We start from the raw sequence: 15,063 nt of genomic DNA, 5'->3' as shown, positions 1-15,063 counted from the left end.
CACTTAGAGCAGCTCAAATCCCTTTGGTCAACTGTCGAGATGGAATATCGTTGTCACAGGGCCTTGACAATCCAAGCCGACGAGGAAAGCTTGGCAAACATAAGCCACATCAAGGCGAAGCACGAATCCGCTTACGCGGCGTATGTGCGATGCGGGACGTTGTTCGGAGAACTGTTTTGCTGCTCCAGTGCGCATAATTGCCATACCTGCAAGGAACGTCATCATACGCTGTTGCATCCTAGTGATGTGTCCGTGCCCTCACCGTCCGCTGCGCAAGTCCCACCATCCAGCGCCACAGAGCGTCCGTCCACGAGCAACCAGCTCACAAATGCTCAAAGTTATTTTGCATCTACCCCAGGCAGAGGCCTTTTAGGCACTGCGATTGTCACTCTGCACCATCGTGGTGTGGATCATCATATTCGGGCGTTGATCGACTCTGGGGCCGATTCAACTTTTCTCTCCGAGCGTGTCTTCAGCATGGTCCAGCCCCCCTTCTACCCAGTAGACGCCGCGGTTACTGGCATGGGCCAGAGTGATGGAGGCTGCGCCGACAAGGTGTGTCTGCTAATGCTGTGTCCCCCGTGTGACAGACTGAACAAGATTGAGGTCTCCGCCCTGGTCGTATCCAAATTGTCAGGGGCCATTCCAACAGCTCCATTCCTTAATACGGTTCCGACGCAGTGCCTCGATCGCCCCCTGGCTGACCCGTACTACAACAAGCCCGCGCCTATTGACATGATTATCGGTGTAGACCTGTTTCCCCACATCCTCGGAGAACGGATCAAAAAGGATATTGGTTATTTCGTCGGGCTAGAAACCATCTTTGGATGGGTTCTGTATGGGGCTATTACTCCTGACCCTCCGGTGTCTCGATCAGTTTTCGCGGCACAGACGCGAGTTAGTCCCGAAGCAAAACTTGATGTACTCCTCACCAAGTTTTGGGAGGTGGAAGACCTTCCCGCAAAGCCGGAATTGGAGGAAGACGCATTCTGCGAGCGGAACTTCCAGGAGACCACCCAAAGAGGAAAGGACGGCCGATATGTTGTGTCCCTACCGTTCAAAGGTCCGAATAGCGTTGACTTGGGCCACTCAAGACCGATCGTGCTGGCTCAATTCCTGCGGAATGAAGCACGCCTTCTCAAGGATCCCGTCCTAAAAACACAGTACGATGCCATTATTCAAGAGTACGAGGAATTGGGTCATATGATTCGGGTGACGCCGCCTCAAGATGGGAAAAACTTCTATCTCCCCCATCAAGCGGTGTTTAAGCCCGATAGCACCACTAAGGTACGCGTGGTATTTAACGCGTCGAGCCACTCCACACAAGGCGTCAGCCTCAACGATGTCTTGCACACCGGTCCCACTCTTCAGGCCGACCTCACGCTTCAGGTACTGAAATGGCGGTTCTTTCAATTCGTTTTCAACGCCGACATAACGCAGATGTATCGACAAATCCGAGTCGACCCCAGGCATACCTCTTTCAGCGGATCCTCTACCGATACCGCTGCGGCAATATTCAGGATTACGAGTTACAAACTGTCACGTTTGGGCTATTCTTGTCCTTGTCGGCGCTCACACTGAAGCCGACGCCCGTCTCGCCATACGAGAGCTTCAAGCGGGCTTCCCGCAATTGCACGAATTCCTGCAGGATTACCCAGGCCTCAGTCGACTCCGCATTCCCCGTTGGCTAAACACCAGCGATAAGCTCTCGTGGGAGCTTCATGGCTTCTGTGACGCGTCACAGAAAGCGTATGGAGCGGCCCTATATGTGCGGGTTCGGTACGGCGATCAAGTAGACGTCCATTTATTAACGGCTAAGACCCGTGTAGCTCCAGTCCAAACAGTCTCGCTGCCTCGGCTGGAGTTTCGCGGATCGGTTTTGCTAGCCGATCTCTGGGCGTCGATCGTTCCTGAACTCCCAATCCCACCTACAACCTCCCAGTTTTGGACCGACTCTACCATCGTGTTGGCTTGGCTCAATAAACCCCCGTGCAGTTGGTCCACCTTCGTGGCCAATCGGGTATCCAGGATCTCCAAAAGCACCAGTGGCCAAAGCTGGTCACATGTGCGCTCCGAGGACTACCCCGCTGATCTGGCGAGCCGTGGAGTCTCCGTGGCCGAGTTATCGGCCAGCAGGCTCTTGTGGCATGGGCCGGACTGGCTCCAGCGAGCCCCCAAGTATTGGCCAACTCTCCATAACGAACTCCCAGACACCCAGCTGGAGCAACGGGTCCAGTGCCACACCACCGCGACCACCCTACTCGAGAACGTCAGCGAACGTTTCTCGAATTATGGTAGGGCATTACGAGTCATCGCGTACATCCTAGGCTTCGCCACCAAGAGGATTTCTTTCAAAAGTTTTAAGACATTGTTTTACAAGTCCTCGTCCACTGTCAAATACACCTTCGAGGAACTTTCCACTCTCCTGTGTAGGATCGAAGCGTGCCTAAACTCCAGGCCAATCTCTCCCATGAGCGAGGATCCAGAGGATCTGCTGGCCCTAAGCCCGGGACATTTCCTGATTGGAGGACCGCTCTTATCCATTGCGGAACCGGAAATTCTGGTCGAGCCTATGTCGCTAATCAACCAATGACAGCGACTGAAGGCAATGCAGCAGGCTTTCTGCCGCCGCTGGAAGAGTGAGTACCTCAAGGAGCTTCACAAACGGAACAAGTGGAAATCACTGACTCGCAGCATCCAGACCGGCGACCTCGTGATCGTGTCCGAAGATCATCTCCCCTCCAATGAGTGGCGCTTAGGGCGAATTGAGCGCACTCTGCCCGGGGCTGACGGTCTCGTCCGAGTGGCTGATGTCACCACCGCGCGTCGGTCTATCCGAAGACCCGTAGCGAAGCTCATTCTGTTGCAAGACAGCAGGAGTCCTGAACCTAAAACCTTATCGTGACTCCCAATCCCTCTATGTTTCCTCCGAATGTCCCCGTCTCCGTGCATGTTTCTCGTTCCCGTGCATAGACTAATCCACTCCCCCCTACGTAAAATCTTTCGTTACAGTTCGTTCAGCTCGCCCCCCCACGCGTCTGCCGCACCACCGCAGCAAACGAGCTCCACAGGGCTCGAACGTGTACCGATGCCGGGTCTGTCGGGGGTTCATGCACTCCGGCAGTGTCAGCGTTTCCTGAACCTCCGAGGGGAAAAGCGGCTTCGGACGGTGCTTATCAATAAGTATTGTCCCAATTGCTTGGCACACGAGCATTCATCCGACGCGTGCCGGACTCGCCATGGTTGCCGACGATGCGGGGAAAGGCACCATACCCTGCTCCACATGGCCGACCAACCGCCGAGACAACGTGCCTCCGCCCGGCGTCGCAGCCAATCACCCCCTCCGGGCGTGCTGCACCCCCGCTACAACCCCGTTCCCGATCATCGTCCGACCGCTCCGCTTCCCCAGAAGGCGCACCTGAGATCTCTCTATCCTCCCCTGCTCCACGCCAGGACGACGACTGTTCTGCCAACCGCAGTCCTCCGGTTGGGTAATGGCTCGAAATCCTTCGAGACCCGCGTCCTTCTCGATGCGTGTGCTGCTGAGAGCCGCATCAATCTCTCCTTTGCCCGGTCCCTGGGGTTAGCTGTGACCAAGGTCGGGGTCGACCAAGCCTGTACGGCCGTCCTCGAGTCGAGGTCCGACAAGACGTTCCGACGGAACGTTATATTCCGGGTCGAAGAGGACTTGCTCATCCGCACTCCCATCCGGGAAGTGGCGGCGCCGGTCCGGAAGAAGTTCGCCACCCTGATCCTGGCCGAACCCTATTTCTATCGGCCGGCGTCGGTATCCGTGGTGCTCGGGGCAGACCTCTATCCTGAGGTCATCCAACCAGGCTGTGTGCCCGGTCATAGCGGTACTCCCGCAGCAAAGAGCACCGTGTTCGGATGGGTCGTCTACGGCTCCTGTGGGATCTATGCGCTCCAGGACGTTGCCGTCCCCCATCCTTTATATGTCCAGGGTGGCAATTGCAACATGTTGCAAGGGGGGCGGTATGTTCACGCCACCGGGTGAACAGCAGTGAGCGGCGAAGAGCAGTGAGGAGTGAGGAGGGTTTTTTGATCCTCGGCATCTACGGTCACACCAGGAGGAGTGGCTTGGTTTTTCCAATGGGCATCGCCATTTTTTCTGAATCGCGTTTTTCATCCGAACACCCGTTCTTTTTCCTGATTTTTACTTTGCGATTTGTCTCTTTTTCAAACCGAACCATTTCGTGTGTGTGTCGGTATATGTACCTTGTGAATTCAATAAAGCATCATTAATTAAAACGACGTTTTTCGCGCGTTTTAATCATTTCTACTCACGTACGAGACCCTGAAGATATTGGCACCCGCCAACCATTTGAGGCTTAGTCGGGTCCTTCCGCCCCTCCACAAAAAGTGCATTTGCTGCATCTTGTGCCAAAGTAGTAGAAGAAAGAAACCATAATAGGGACAATACTAGGTTTGGCAATCGTACCCAGTCTAAACAAGGTAGGAGCCAGGAAAGAAACCCACATTTTGTTGGAAATCAAGGCCAAAACAGGGCACAACAGGCTGACCCTAAAACCTCGTCGATGGACAAAGAGGCACAATTAAGAAATCAGGCTCAACATGGACGTTGATTCTTCGATGTCCAGATTAAGACATCACACCAACTGGGGAAAGCCACAGGGCCATTTTTCACAAGACGGGGCTCAAAAGAGGTATAATACTTCGGAGCGTACTTCGGGCAATAGGCGCCAAAAAGTTAACAATGTTACCCAACAAGCACCTAGCCAAGACGATAAAAAATACGAAGAGATGAGAATGACGGATCTGAAAACGATTTGTTGAATTTTTAGGGTATGTTCCAAACTGCCGTTGTCCTAGCTTGCTCGATTGGCTGGCAGAACATTAAAGATTTTTATCGACAATGGGGCGGCAAAAAATTACGTTAAACCCGTAAAGAAGTTAATAAACGTAATACCCGTCGGAACCCCATTTACTGTGAAATCCATTCATGGGTCCAGTAAAATCCAACAAAAATGTTCAATGGTATTTTTTGGGAAAGTTACCACGTTTTTCTTATTAGATACCCTTGACACCTTTGACGCCATAATGGGCTTCGATCTGCTTAAGCAGGCGGGGGTTAAAGCTTTCCTAAAAACTTTACAACTTGCTGTAAACCCCGACGTCGTAAACGCGTTTTATTGCGACCTCCCAACTCTAACTGCATTCCAACATGAGCTAGTTTCACTGTTCCCGGCAACCAAGATCTGGCATTGCAAGAGGATAGTGTCGGATATCACTAACAAAGACGAACAGGTAGAAATAGGCAACACCGAACATAATCGTGCGCATAGAGCGGCACAAGAGAATGTTAAACAGATACTTCGAGACTGCTAAACTGGCCAACGAGTTTGGTGGTTGCTGGAGAAATGTTACACATTGACATATTTTCTACCGATCAGAAGCTCTTCCTAACTGCATTGATAAATTTTCCAAATTCACCGTTGTCCAGCCTCTAGCTTCTCGATCAATAACCGATTTTGTCAACCCCATTTTACTTATAATTAATACCTTTGCAGACACAAAAACTATTTATTGCGACAATAACCTATCGTTTAATTCCGAAACGACCACTTCATTGTTGAAGAATCAGTTTAACATTGACGTGGTGAACGCGCCCCCTTTACATAGCTGTTCCAATAGGCAAGAGGAGCGTTTCCATAGTACATTAATAGAAATTGCCAGGTGTTTAAAATTGGACAAAAAATTATCGATAAGGTTCAAGCTATCATGAGAGCAACAATAGAATATACTAGAAGACTAGGTAACAAACTATCTCCCTTGTGCACGGAAGGCGCCATACAAGCAGACCTGTGAACGTCTGTACTTGTTAAGGGGAGCGTGGTCCATAAGGACAATGTGAGGTAAACAAAGGTCATACCACATAAGACAATTATAGATAGCTACTACAATTGAGTCTAATCGTTTCATTCAGGTTCGTCGGAGTAACCCTCATACTCTTGGCCACAACTCGCGCACTTCTCACCGATTTCTCGCCGGCAAGCTATATTCCTGTGTTGGACAGCAACGTTTTCGTATGGGAACAACATAATTACATTAGACACTCTACAAATTTAGCCAACTTTGTGAACATTATAGATAATACAATAAAATTGTCAAAACTTTTCCCTCAGTCACATATGCGAAAAATGTTAGATGATATGATGATAGATATAGATCATATCCAGAATATTTTTTCAAGCCTAACGGTACACCATAGAATGGCCAGAAGTTTAGACTTCCTAGGAACAGCGTTAAAAGTCGTTGCAGCCACGCCCGATGCATCAGACTTAGAAAAGATTAAGATTACCGAAGCAGAGCTCATAGAATCAAACAACAGACAAGTAATAGTAATCACCGAAGCACAAAAACAAATTAACCTTTTTTTATTAACTTATACAGTAAATAAAATAATTAAAGAAAAAACCAGAGGGCCGGGGCTAACTTCGACCGCGTCAAAGTTTGTATACCCTTGCAACTTTTTTGGTAACTCTTTCCTTACCTATTAGCCATCAATGTGGAAGAACGTTGTATCTAAAAAAGGCTTATGTTTGCGAAAGAATGACCTACAATCATAGGAAATAACGAAGATATTGATCATAGTCACTGTTTTCCACCGATCGTTCCTATGGGAGCTACGAAGTTATTTACAAAAGTCACTGTTTTCCTATGCGAGCTATATGATATAGTCACCCGATCTTGATCAAATTTAGCACAGTAGTTTATAGGCGTAATAAAATCTCTAATATTAAGTTCTAGCAGTAACAGAGCGCGCTACAACAAACTATACGACGTTCTGCAAGAAGTCGGCTTCTGAGACTTGCGCCAGCAGATTACACTCTGGAGGTTTAGCGTTATGCCACACACAGCCAAGCCACCTGGCACCGATTACCACATACATTAACTACAACGGTGTTCTGAACAAAAGTCCAAAATATTACAGGACACGACCAAAATGAATGAGCATAATTTGCACATAATTCGACAACTAAGAGACGACGTGGTTTCCGGGGGGTTCCGCGAGTTTGGTTCATAGTCGGTGTAATCCTCAGACTCACCATTGGCTGCATTGCAATGCCAATGCATTGGCATAATCTACCAGTACTGGTACCGGAGAAGATATTCCCTTAAACTGCAGGCTGTGCTAAATGAATTAAGTGTCACCGAGGACGACAACAATCTTAAGGGGGGACTAGTTAACAGCCAAGTCAACGAACGGCCCTCGCAATGATAATATTGGCCGAAGCAATGTTCAGCCGTTTTAGTTATGTCGCAAGCGTTGAGTTATTGTCGGGAATATGCTGAGTCGGCTTTGCTGACCACAAGCCCGTGGCATGATCTTTTATGTACTTCCTATGTATTTGTGTGTAGATTCGTATTTCCATTTTATGCACTTATGTAATATGCTCGATGTAGAATCCTTTGAGATGTAGTATATTTTGGAATTTAATAAATTAAGACACAAGCAGGTCTTGTCGTTTTGAGTATGGTTTATTCAATGATTCTTAATTACAATGCAGGCAGAGGAGCGGTATGCTTATGTATAAACATATTTATGTATAAATGTATGAATGTATAAATGTATAATGTTTACATAAGAGTATGTATGTATGGAGGATGTATCATATTGCATATTGGGCCTGAGTGGCCGCGCGTGTTATATTTGCCGACGCAGCAATTGTCCAGCACCATGCACTCATGGGTGTATATATGTATATATGTATAGTGTCATTAAATGCAGATAAAAATTTTGTTTTGTTTTATTATTATTTTGTTCATATATATTAATTGATAAAAATTTTTAACCTATCTTTATGCACTAATTGTTTCTTATTCTTTGTATCCTTAATTAAAATGTTATCCCTATCTTTTATTTCTTCTATAATGTATGGGCCTAAATCATTACGTAATAAAACTTTACCTCCTATTTCTAATTCGATATCTTTTACCTTTCTATCATATATTTCCTTATTCTTTGCCTTATGCTGTTCTAACATAATTCTGGCTCTTTTATAAGCCTGTTCTAATCTAAATTTTGATTCCTTAGCATAATCTTCTATGTTATATAGTGGATTTACATTATCAACACTATTAAAATGTTTGGGTAAGTTCGCAGTTTTACTAAATACCAACTCATATGGACAATAATCATGTGCCATAGAGGGTGTTGTATTAAAACAATATGCGAAGTACCGTATCCATACATCCCAGTCAGTTTTGTCAACTGAAATGTATGATCGTAAATATTCATTGAGTGTTCGGTGGCTTCGCTCCACAGTGCCTACAGTTTGGTGATGATGTGCAGTTGAAGTTATCTTTTTAATTTGCAAGTTTTTGCATAAATCTTCAATTATTGAGTTTCTATATTCTGTTCCCATGTCCGAAATGAACGTCTTCATTGGACCTTACTGCAGAATGAAATCTTCAAAGATAGCTTTCGCTACTGTTTTTGCACTTTTGTCTTTTATTGGTATTATTACAAGGTATTTAGTTAGATCTCAGATTAAGGTTACTGCGTATTCATTTCCTTGTTCGGTTTTTGGGAGTGGACCGATCGCATCCACAATTACCCTGTCGAAAGCCAGTCGCGGCGTTTCAGGTGTTCTTGTGTGCTTTGTTATTTTTGCTTGTTGACACTTACTACATTTTTTTATATATTGAGATATATCTCGTGTCATATTCCTCCAATAGTATTTTTTATTTTGGCCATAGTTCTTATTATTCCAGTATGACCTCCTTGTGTGGGGTCATCGTGGAACGTAAACAGTATTGCTTCATTTTCTTTATCTTTATTTGATAATAGGGTCACCGGCTTGAGTAGCGCTACTCTTAATGATTGTAAAATTTTATTGCCCATATTTTAAAAGATTCTATTGAGATAGTTTCAAAGATCTTTTCGCTCGGTGCCACTTTGACTTGACTTATGTTGAGTATACCGGCTTCTTTTTCGAGCCTTTGAAAAAATTGACCTTCGCCGAGAATTCCATTGGTATACATATCGCAAATGTCAATTTTTTCTATAACTTTCTTGCCATGTTTGAATGTGGTTAAAGAATCAGTTATTCGCAAGGTCACTACTTTTTGTACTTCGTCGTTTACAATGACGTCATACAAATTGGGCTTAGAAGCATTAAGAGATTGCTTTTGCAACTCTTTTATATTATTTTCTTTTTCTTTTCCTGTGCAGGAATTTGAGTGTTTACTTTGATTTCTGGTAGTGACTCTCAGAATTATGTGACTGGATGGTATATTTTTTTAAGTCCTGTATAGTTATTCTCGACAGCGCGTCGGCTACGAAATTAGCTTGAAACTTGGGTTTGCCATTGAAAACAAATAAGTTAATGCTCTGTGATCTGTTTTGACAGTAAAATGTCTACCATAAATGTATGGTCTGAAATGGGTGATTGCCCAGTGAATTGCAGCTAACTCTTGTTCAGTTCTACTCTTATTACTCTCACCTTTGGTGAAAGATCTAGACGCGTATGCTACTGGAAGCTGTAGTCCATATTTACTTGCGTCTGTGATTATGCAAAATTCTTTGCTAAAATCTGGGTACTGTAACAGAGTTGGGTTCATTAATGCTGATTTTAAATGCTCGAACGCATTTTGACAATCACTTGTCCATTCGAATTTAAATTTTTCTTACATAATCTTGTTATGTGACGAGAATGTTCGGCGAAATTTTGTATAAATCTTCGATAATAATTGAAAAATGCAATGAATCTTCTAGCGCTGTCCGCATCATGTGGGACTGGTTAATTTTGAATGACATCATACTTTGTGTCATCAGGCATGATTCCTTTATCTGTGCATTTATGTCCCAAAAAGGTGACTTCATGCATAAAGAATGAACATTTTTCAGGATGTAACTTTAGGTTGTGTTGCCTACACTTCTCAAAAACATCTGTTAGATTATTGAGCATATGTTTTTCGGAACAACCTATGACTATTAAGTCATCCATGTAAAGGAAAGCTTGCGAAGGTTCAAGGCCACTGAATGCTATAGTCATCATTCTCTGGAACGAATTTGGCGATATTTTTAAACCGAATGGTAATCGCGTGAAGCGATATGAGCCATTACATGTGGAAAATGATGTTATGTTTCGTGACTCTTCTTCGCGTTCAATTTGATGAAAACCTGACATTAGGTCGAGGCATGAAAAATACTTTGCTCTACCTAGTTGATCTAAAATGTCATCAATTCTAGGTAACGGAAATTTATCGGACAACAATTTTTTATTAATTTGACGATAGTCAAATACTAATCGCCATTTTTTATTTTCGGAATTTGGTAATGATTTTTTCGGTACTAATAAAAGTGGGCTATTGTAAGGTGATACAGAGGGCACGACTAATTCGTCTTTTATAAGGATGTATCATATTGCATATTGGGCCTGAGTGGCCGTGCGTGTTATATTTGCCGACGCAGCAATTGTCCAGCACCATGCACTCATGGGTGGTTATGTTGCTTAAGAGGCAAAGGTAAAGGTTGCGCACATAAATATTGTTACTCATTGATACAATATATTTGTATACATTGTAATGTTGTTATTCTAGAACATGCTATACTTAGTTTTAGTCTTTATTTCAGTATTTATTTTTTATAATCAGTTTTTGTCAGACGATTGGCTAATAAAGATATTGATCATTTAACATTTACTCCGGCACACTGCCGTTAAATATTTGTCTTATTAATACACTGTTGAGCCCCAAGGCCAATCGTACAGCGAGACGACGAAGTCAAGTCCTCCACCCTAAACTTCTTGATATACGACTCTACCCGCCGCTACTCCGGTGACGCCACAAATGCCGTCAGAGGGAAAGGTGGAACGTACTAACTTACAGGCACCGACGAGGCTGTTGTATTGTAACAATAAGTGAACTATTGTATCCAAACATCCCAATCGGACTTCGATATATTGTCCCTAAAGTCTGGTGTGGCCGCAGATGTTAGATTTTTAATCTTGAGATGTTAGATTTTTAATCTTGATGACTTGCATATATCTATTATAATCTGATTTTTATACTCAGTTCCCATGTCAGTAATGCGACGAGACGAGTTCAAATAGCCATGTCCGTCCGTCCGTCTGGATCAACGCAAACTCCTCCTAGACCGTAAGAGCTACAGAGCTGAAATGCACGTAGGCTTGCATATACTGCAGGGGTTGTATATCTCGGATTTAGCCGGATCGGATCACTATATCATATAGCTCCCATACAAACCCCAAAGTCACGAACAGTGACTTTTCTCAATAACTTCGTTAATTTCTGTGCTATTATCGTAAAACTTAATATTAGAGAGTTTATTACGCCTGTTAACTACTGTGCCAAATTTGATCAAAATCGGATGACTATATCATATAGCTCCCATAGGAACGATCGGTCGCAAACAGTAACTTTTGTAAATAACTTCGTTACTTTTAACGCGAAATTCAACATTTGTTAGTTTAATATATATGTTAATGACTGTGCCAAATTTGATCAAGATCGGATGACTATATCATATAGCTCCCATAGGAACGATCGGGCGAAAACAGTGACTTTTGTAAATAACTTCGTTACTTTTAACGCGATTGCTTTCAAATTCAACATTTGTTAGTTTAATATATATGTTAATGACTGTGCCAAATTTGATCAAGATCGGGCGACCATATCATATAGCTCCCATAGAAACGATCGGTGGAAAACAGTGACTATGATCAATATCTTCGTTGTTTCCTACGATTGTAGGCCATTCTTTCGCAAGCATAAGCCTTTTTAGATAAAACGTTCTTTCACATTGATGGCTAATAGGTAAGGAAAGAGTTACCAAAAAAGTTGCAAGGGTATACAAACTTTGACGCGGTCAAAGTTAGCCCCCGCCCTCTGGTTGTTGTTAATTTTGACCTTGGTTTGACCATGGAGAATACATATGTTAATGGTCTATGGTCTGTTCGCACTGTGAAATGTTTGTCACATATATAGGGGTTGAAAGTATATGGAACATAAAGAACATAACATAAAGTTTAAGTTCGTGGTCTAGGTATAAACCAATCTTCTGAATTACTGTAATCTAATTTCGAATTAAAAGTTTTTATACCCTTGCAAAAAGGGTATATTAATTTTGGTCAGAACTGTGCAACGCATAGAGCGAAGCATCTCCGACCATACAAAGTATATATATTCTTGATCAGCACTACGAGCCGAGTTCAACTAGACATGTCCGTCCGTCCGTCTGGATCAACGCAAACTCCTCCTAGACCGTAAGAGCTACAGAGCTGAAATTTTGCACATAGGCTTGTATATACTGCAGGCGTTGTATATCTCGGATTCAGCCGGATCGGACCACTATATCATATAGCTCCCATACAAACCCCAAAGTCACTTCATCACCAACAAAAGCAACACTCACCCGTTGTAAATGGTCTAGTCCATCTCCTGCTTCATCAGCAGCGGCGGCAGCAGTGATATTGGTGGCGTTCCCGATTCGAGACGGACAGTCTTTGTAGACGTGGCCCACTATGCCACATTTAAAACATGAACTCGGGGGTCTTATCGGTTTTGGGCATTGACTTTTGTAGTGCCCCCATCCTGAGCAGTTGAAGCACCTGGTCTCACTCGTGGCGGTGCCTGACGATCTGCTTCCCGGCGCTACGGGAGTTGTTGTTGGCCGCGCTTTCACGCTGTTGCCTTGTCTGGAGGCAGCGGCCGGAATACGGAGGCGCTCGTAGCGTTCCAGTAGGGGCTTCAGTTCAGCCACCGTCCGAGCTGAGTACAGCATACCGACTCGAGTAGAGCTGTCCCGCAATCCGTCGATGATCAGGTCGACCAGCTCGTTCTCCGGAATTGGAGCATTCCTGGCAATCTCCTGCATTTCGATTGCGAACCTCAAACATCCCTCGCCTGCCTTGATGCGCCGGCCACGCAGGGCGTGGTACACCTCCTCGACGCTACACGAGCGTCCAAATTCCCGCAAGAGGATTGCCTTCAGTTCTTCATAGCTGTGCACCGATACCGTGCGCAGCAGTACCGCCGCCGTACCTTCCAGCATACGACGGCATGCGACCAAACGTAGACGGTCGTTTAACTCTAGAATATCGAATGCGTCTTCCAGATCGCTCAGCCATTTTTTCACATCGTATGCGGTATCTGCCGAGAATCGAGCCACCATGCTCTCAATGACACTCACGTCACTGACTTGCTGCCTTGGAGCTTGGAACTCGTCGATTCCCTGCTGCAGTTTGAGGATTCGATGTTGTAACTGTAGCAACTCGTGTTGTTTCTGCAGCGTCGCTAGTTGCTCATCCAGGCTGGGGGAGGCGGAAGTGGCCGGTGTGATGGCGGCTGCGGCAGTAGATACGGAGGGCACTGAAGCGGGCACCTCTTCCCATGGTTCCGCGTCGGGACCAGTGACAGGGGCGGCGAGCGAGGCTGCAGCCCACATGGCAGACATATAATCGACGGGTACAGTGGAAGTGGCAGCAGCGGCAGGTACCGTAATGGATGTGGCGGCAGCGGAGGCGGGTACAGCAGTGGCGGCGGCGGCAGCAATTAAGGCGATGGCGAGTGGCGGCAGCGGGTGCAATGGTAGCGGCGGGCACAATGGCGGCAGCGGGTGCATTGGCGGCGGCGGGCACAATGGCGGCGGCGGGCACAATGGCGGCGGCGGGCGCAATGGCGGCGGCAGGCGCAATGGCGGCAGCGGGCACAATGGTAGCGGCGGGCACAATGGCGGCAGCGGGTGCATTGGCGGCGGCGGGCACAATGGCGGCAGCGGGTGCATTGGCGGCGGCGGGCACAATGGCGGCGGCGGGCACAATGGCGGCAGCGGGTGCAATGGTAGCGGCGGGCACAATGGCGGCAGCGGGTGCAATGGTAGCGGAGGGCACAATGGCGGCAGCGGGTGCATTGGCGGCGGCGGGCACACTGGCGGCGGCGGGCGCAATGGCGGTGGCGGGCGCAATGGCGGCGGCGGGCGCAATGGCGGCAGCGAGCACAGTGGCGGCAGCGGGTGCAATGGCGGCGGCTGGCACAATAGCGGCGGCGGGCACAGTGGCGGCGGCGGGCACAATGGCGGCAGCGGGCACAGTGGCGGCAGCGGGCACAATGGCGGCGGCGGGCACAGTGGCGGCGGCGGGCACAGTGGCGGCGGCAGCAGCAGCAATTAGGGTGGTAGCGGATGTAATGGCGGCAGCGGGCACAGTGGCGGCAGCAGGTATTGTGGCGGCAGCGGGCGGTCCAGCAGGGGCGAGTATGACGGCAGTTGGCCCAGCAGGAGCGGGTGTGGCAGCGGTTGACCCAGCAGGGGCATCAGTTAGTCCAGCAGGGGCTCGTATGGCCGCAGTTGGCCCGGCGGGGGCGAGCATGTCAGCGGTTGGACCGGCAGGGGCGGATGTGTCAGCAGTTGGCCCAGCAGCGGCGTGCCTGGCCGAGGCGCGTCTGTCCATAGTTGGCGCGGCGGCTCTCGGTAGTGTAGCAGCAGGCGCAGCAGCGGCGGCTCCAGTGGCCGTCGGTACTGCAGCAGTCGTCACGGCAGTGGGTGCACCTGTAGCGGTGGGCGTGGAGGCGGCCGTCCTCGATGTGGAACGCGTGGCGTGCCGCGTCCCTAAATATGTCTCTTTTCGGGTGGTCATCCCACTTCTGAGTTTTAATCGCGTATTTATTTTCTGAAAGATAAATGTATAAGTATCGATGGCAAAAGATTTCTTTTCCTGATGAGCAGCTGTATGTCTGTCTCGTTTGGTGGTTGCCGGAAGAAGAACGAAAGACGCCACGCTCTAGTGTGACCTTAGGTCGCGTACCAATATATACCATCGATACTTAAAATACTAACAATCGATACTTAGTACTAACAATCGATACTTATTACTAACAATCGATACTTATTACTAACAATCGATACTACAACACCGGTTTCGGTATGTACATGAGCATTTAACAAACTTGTAAATAATTGGGATCTTACAAGCCTTTTTAGATAAAATGTTCTTCCACATTGATGGCTAATAGGTAAGGAAAGAGTTACCAAAAAGTTGCAAGCGTATTAAAACTTTG

The 15,063-nt window shown here is 46.8% G+C and overlaps 1 protein-coding gene across 1 annotated transcript; it reads left to right on the top strand.

Annotated features, from left to right (window-relative positions):
- Nucleotides 1-13,809: 13,809 nt before the first annotated feature.
- Nucleotides 13,810-14,679, top strand: LOC137580223 (antifreeze protein Maxi-like). The gene has a single exon (XM_068294143.1). The coding sequence runs from the start codon at nucleotides 13,810-13,812 to the stop codon at nucleotides 14,677-14,679; it is 870 nt and encodes a 289-aa protein (XP_068150244.1).
- Nucleotides 14,680-15,063: the final 384 nt, after the last annotated feature.

This window comes from Drosophila tropicalis, unplaced genomic scaffold (assembly GCF_018151085.1).
Source record: "Drosophila tropicalis isolate 14030-0801.00 unplaced genomic scaffold, ASM1815108v1 contig_842, whole genome shotgun sequence".
In the NCBI taxonomy this organism is placed as follows: Eukaryota; Metazoa; Arthropoda; class Insecta; order Diptera; family Drosophilidae; genus Drosophila; species Drosophila tropicalis.
This window is presented reverse-complemented; position numbering and strand designations above follow the sequence as displayed.

Coding starts and splice junctions, on each gene's coding strand:
- LOC137580223 (XM_068294143.1), top strand. CDS start 13,810: ATGGCGGCGGCGGGCACAATGGCGGCAGCGGGTGCAATGGTAGCGGCG.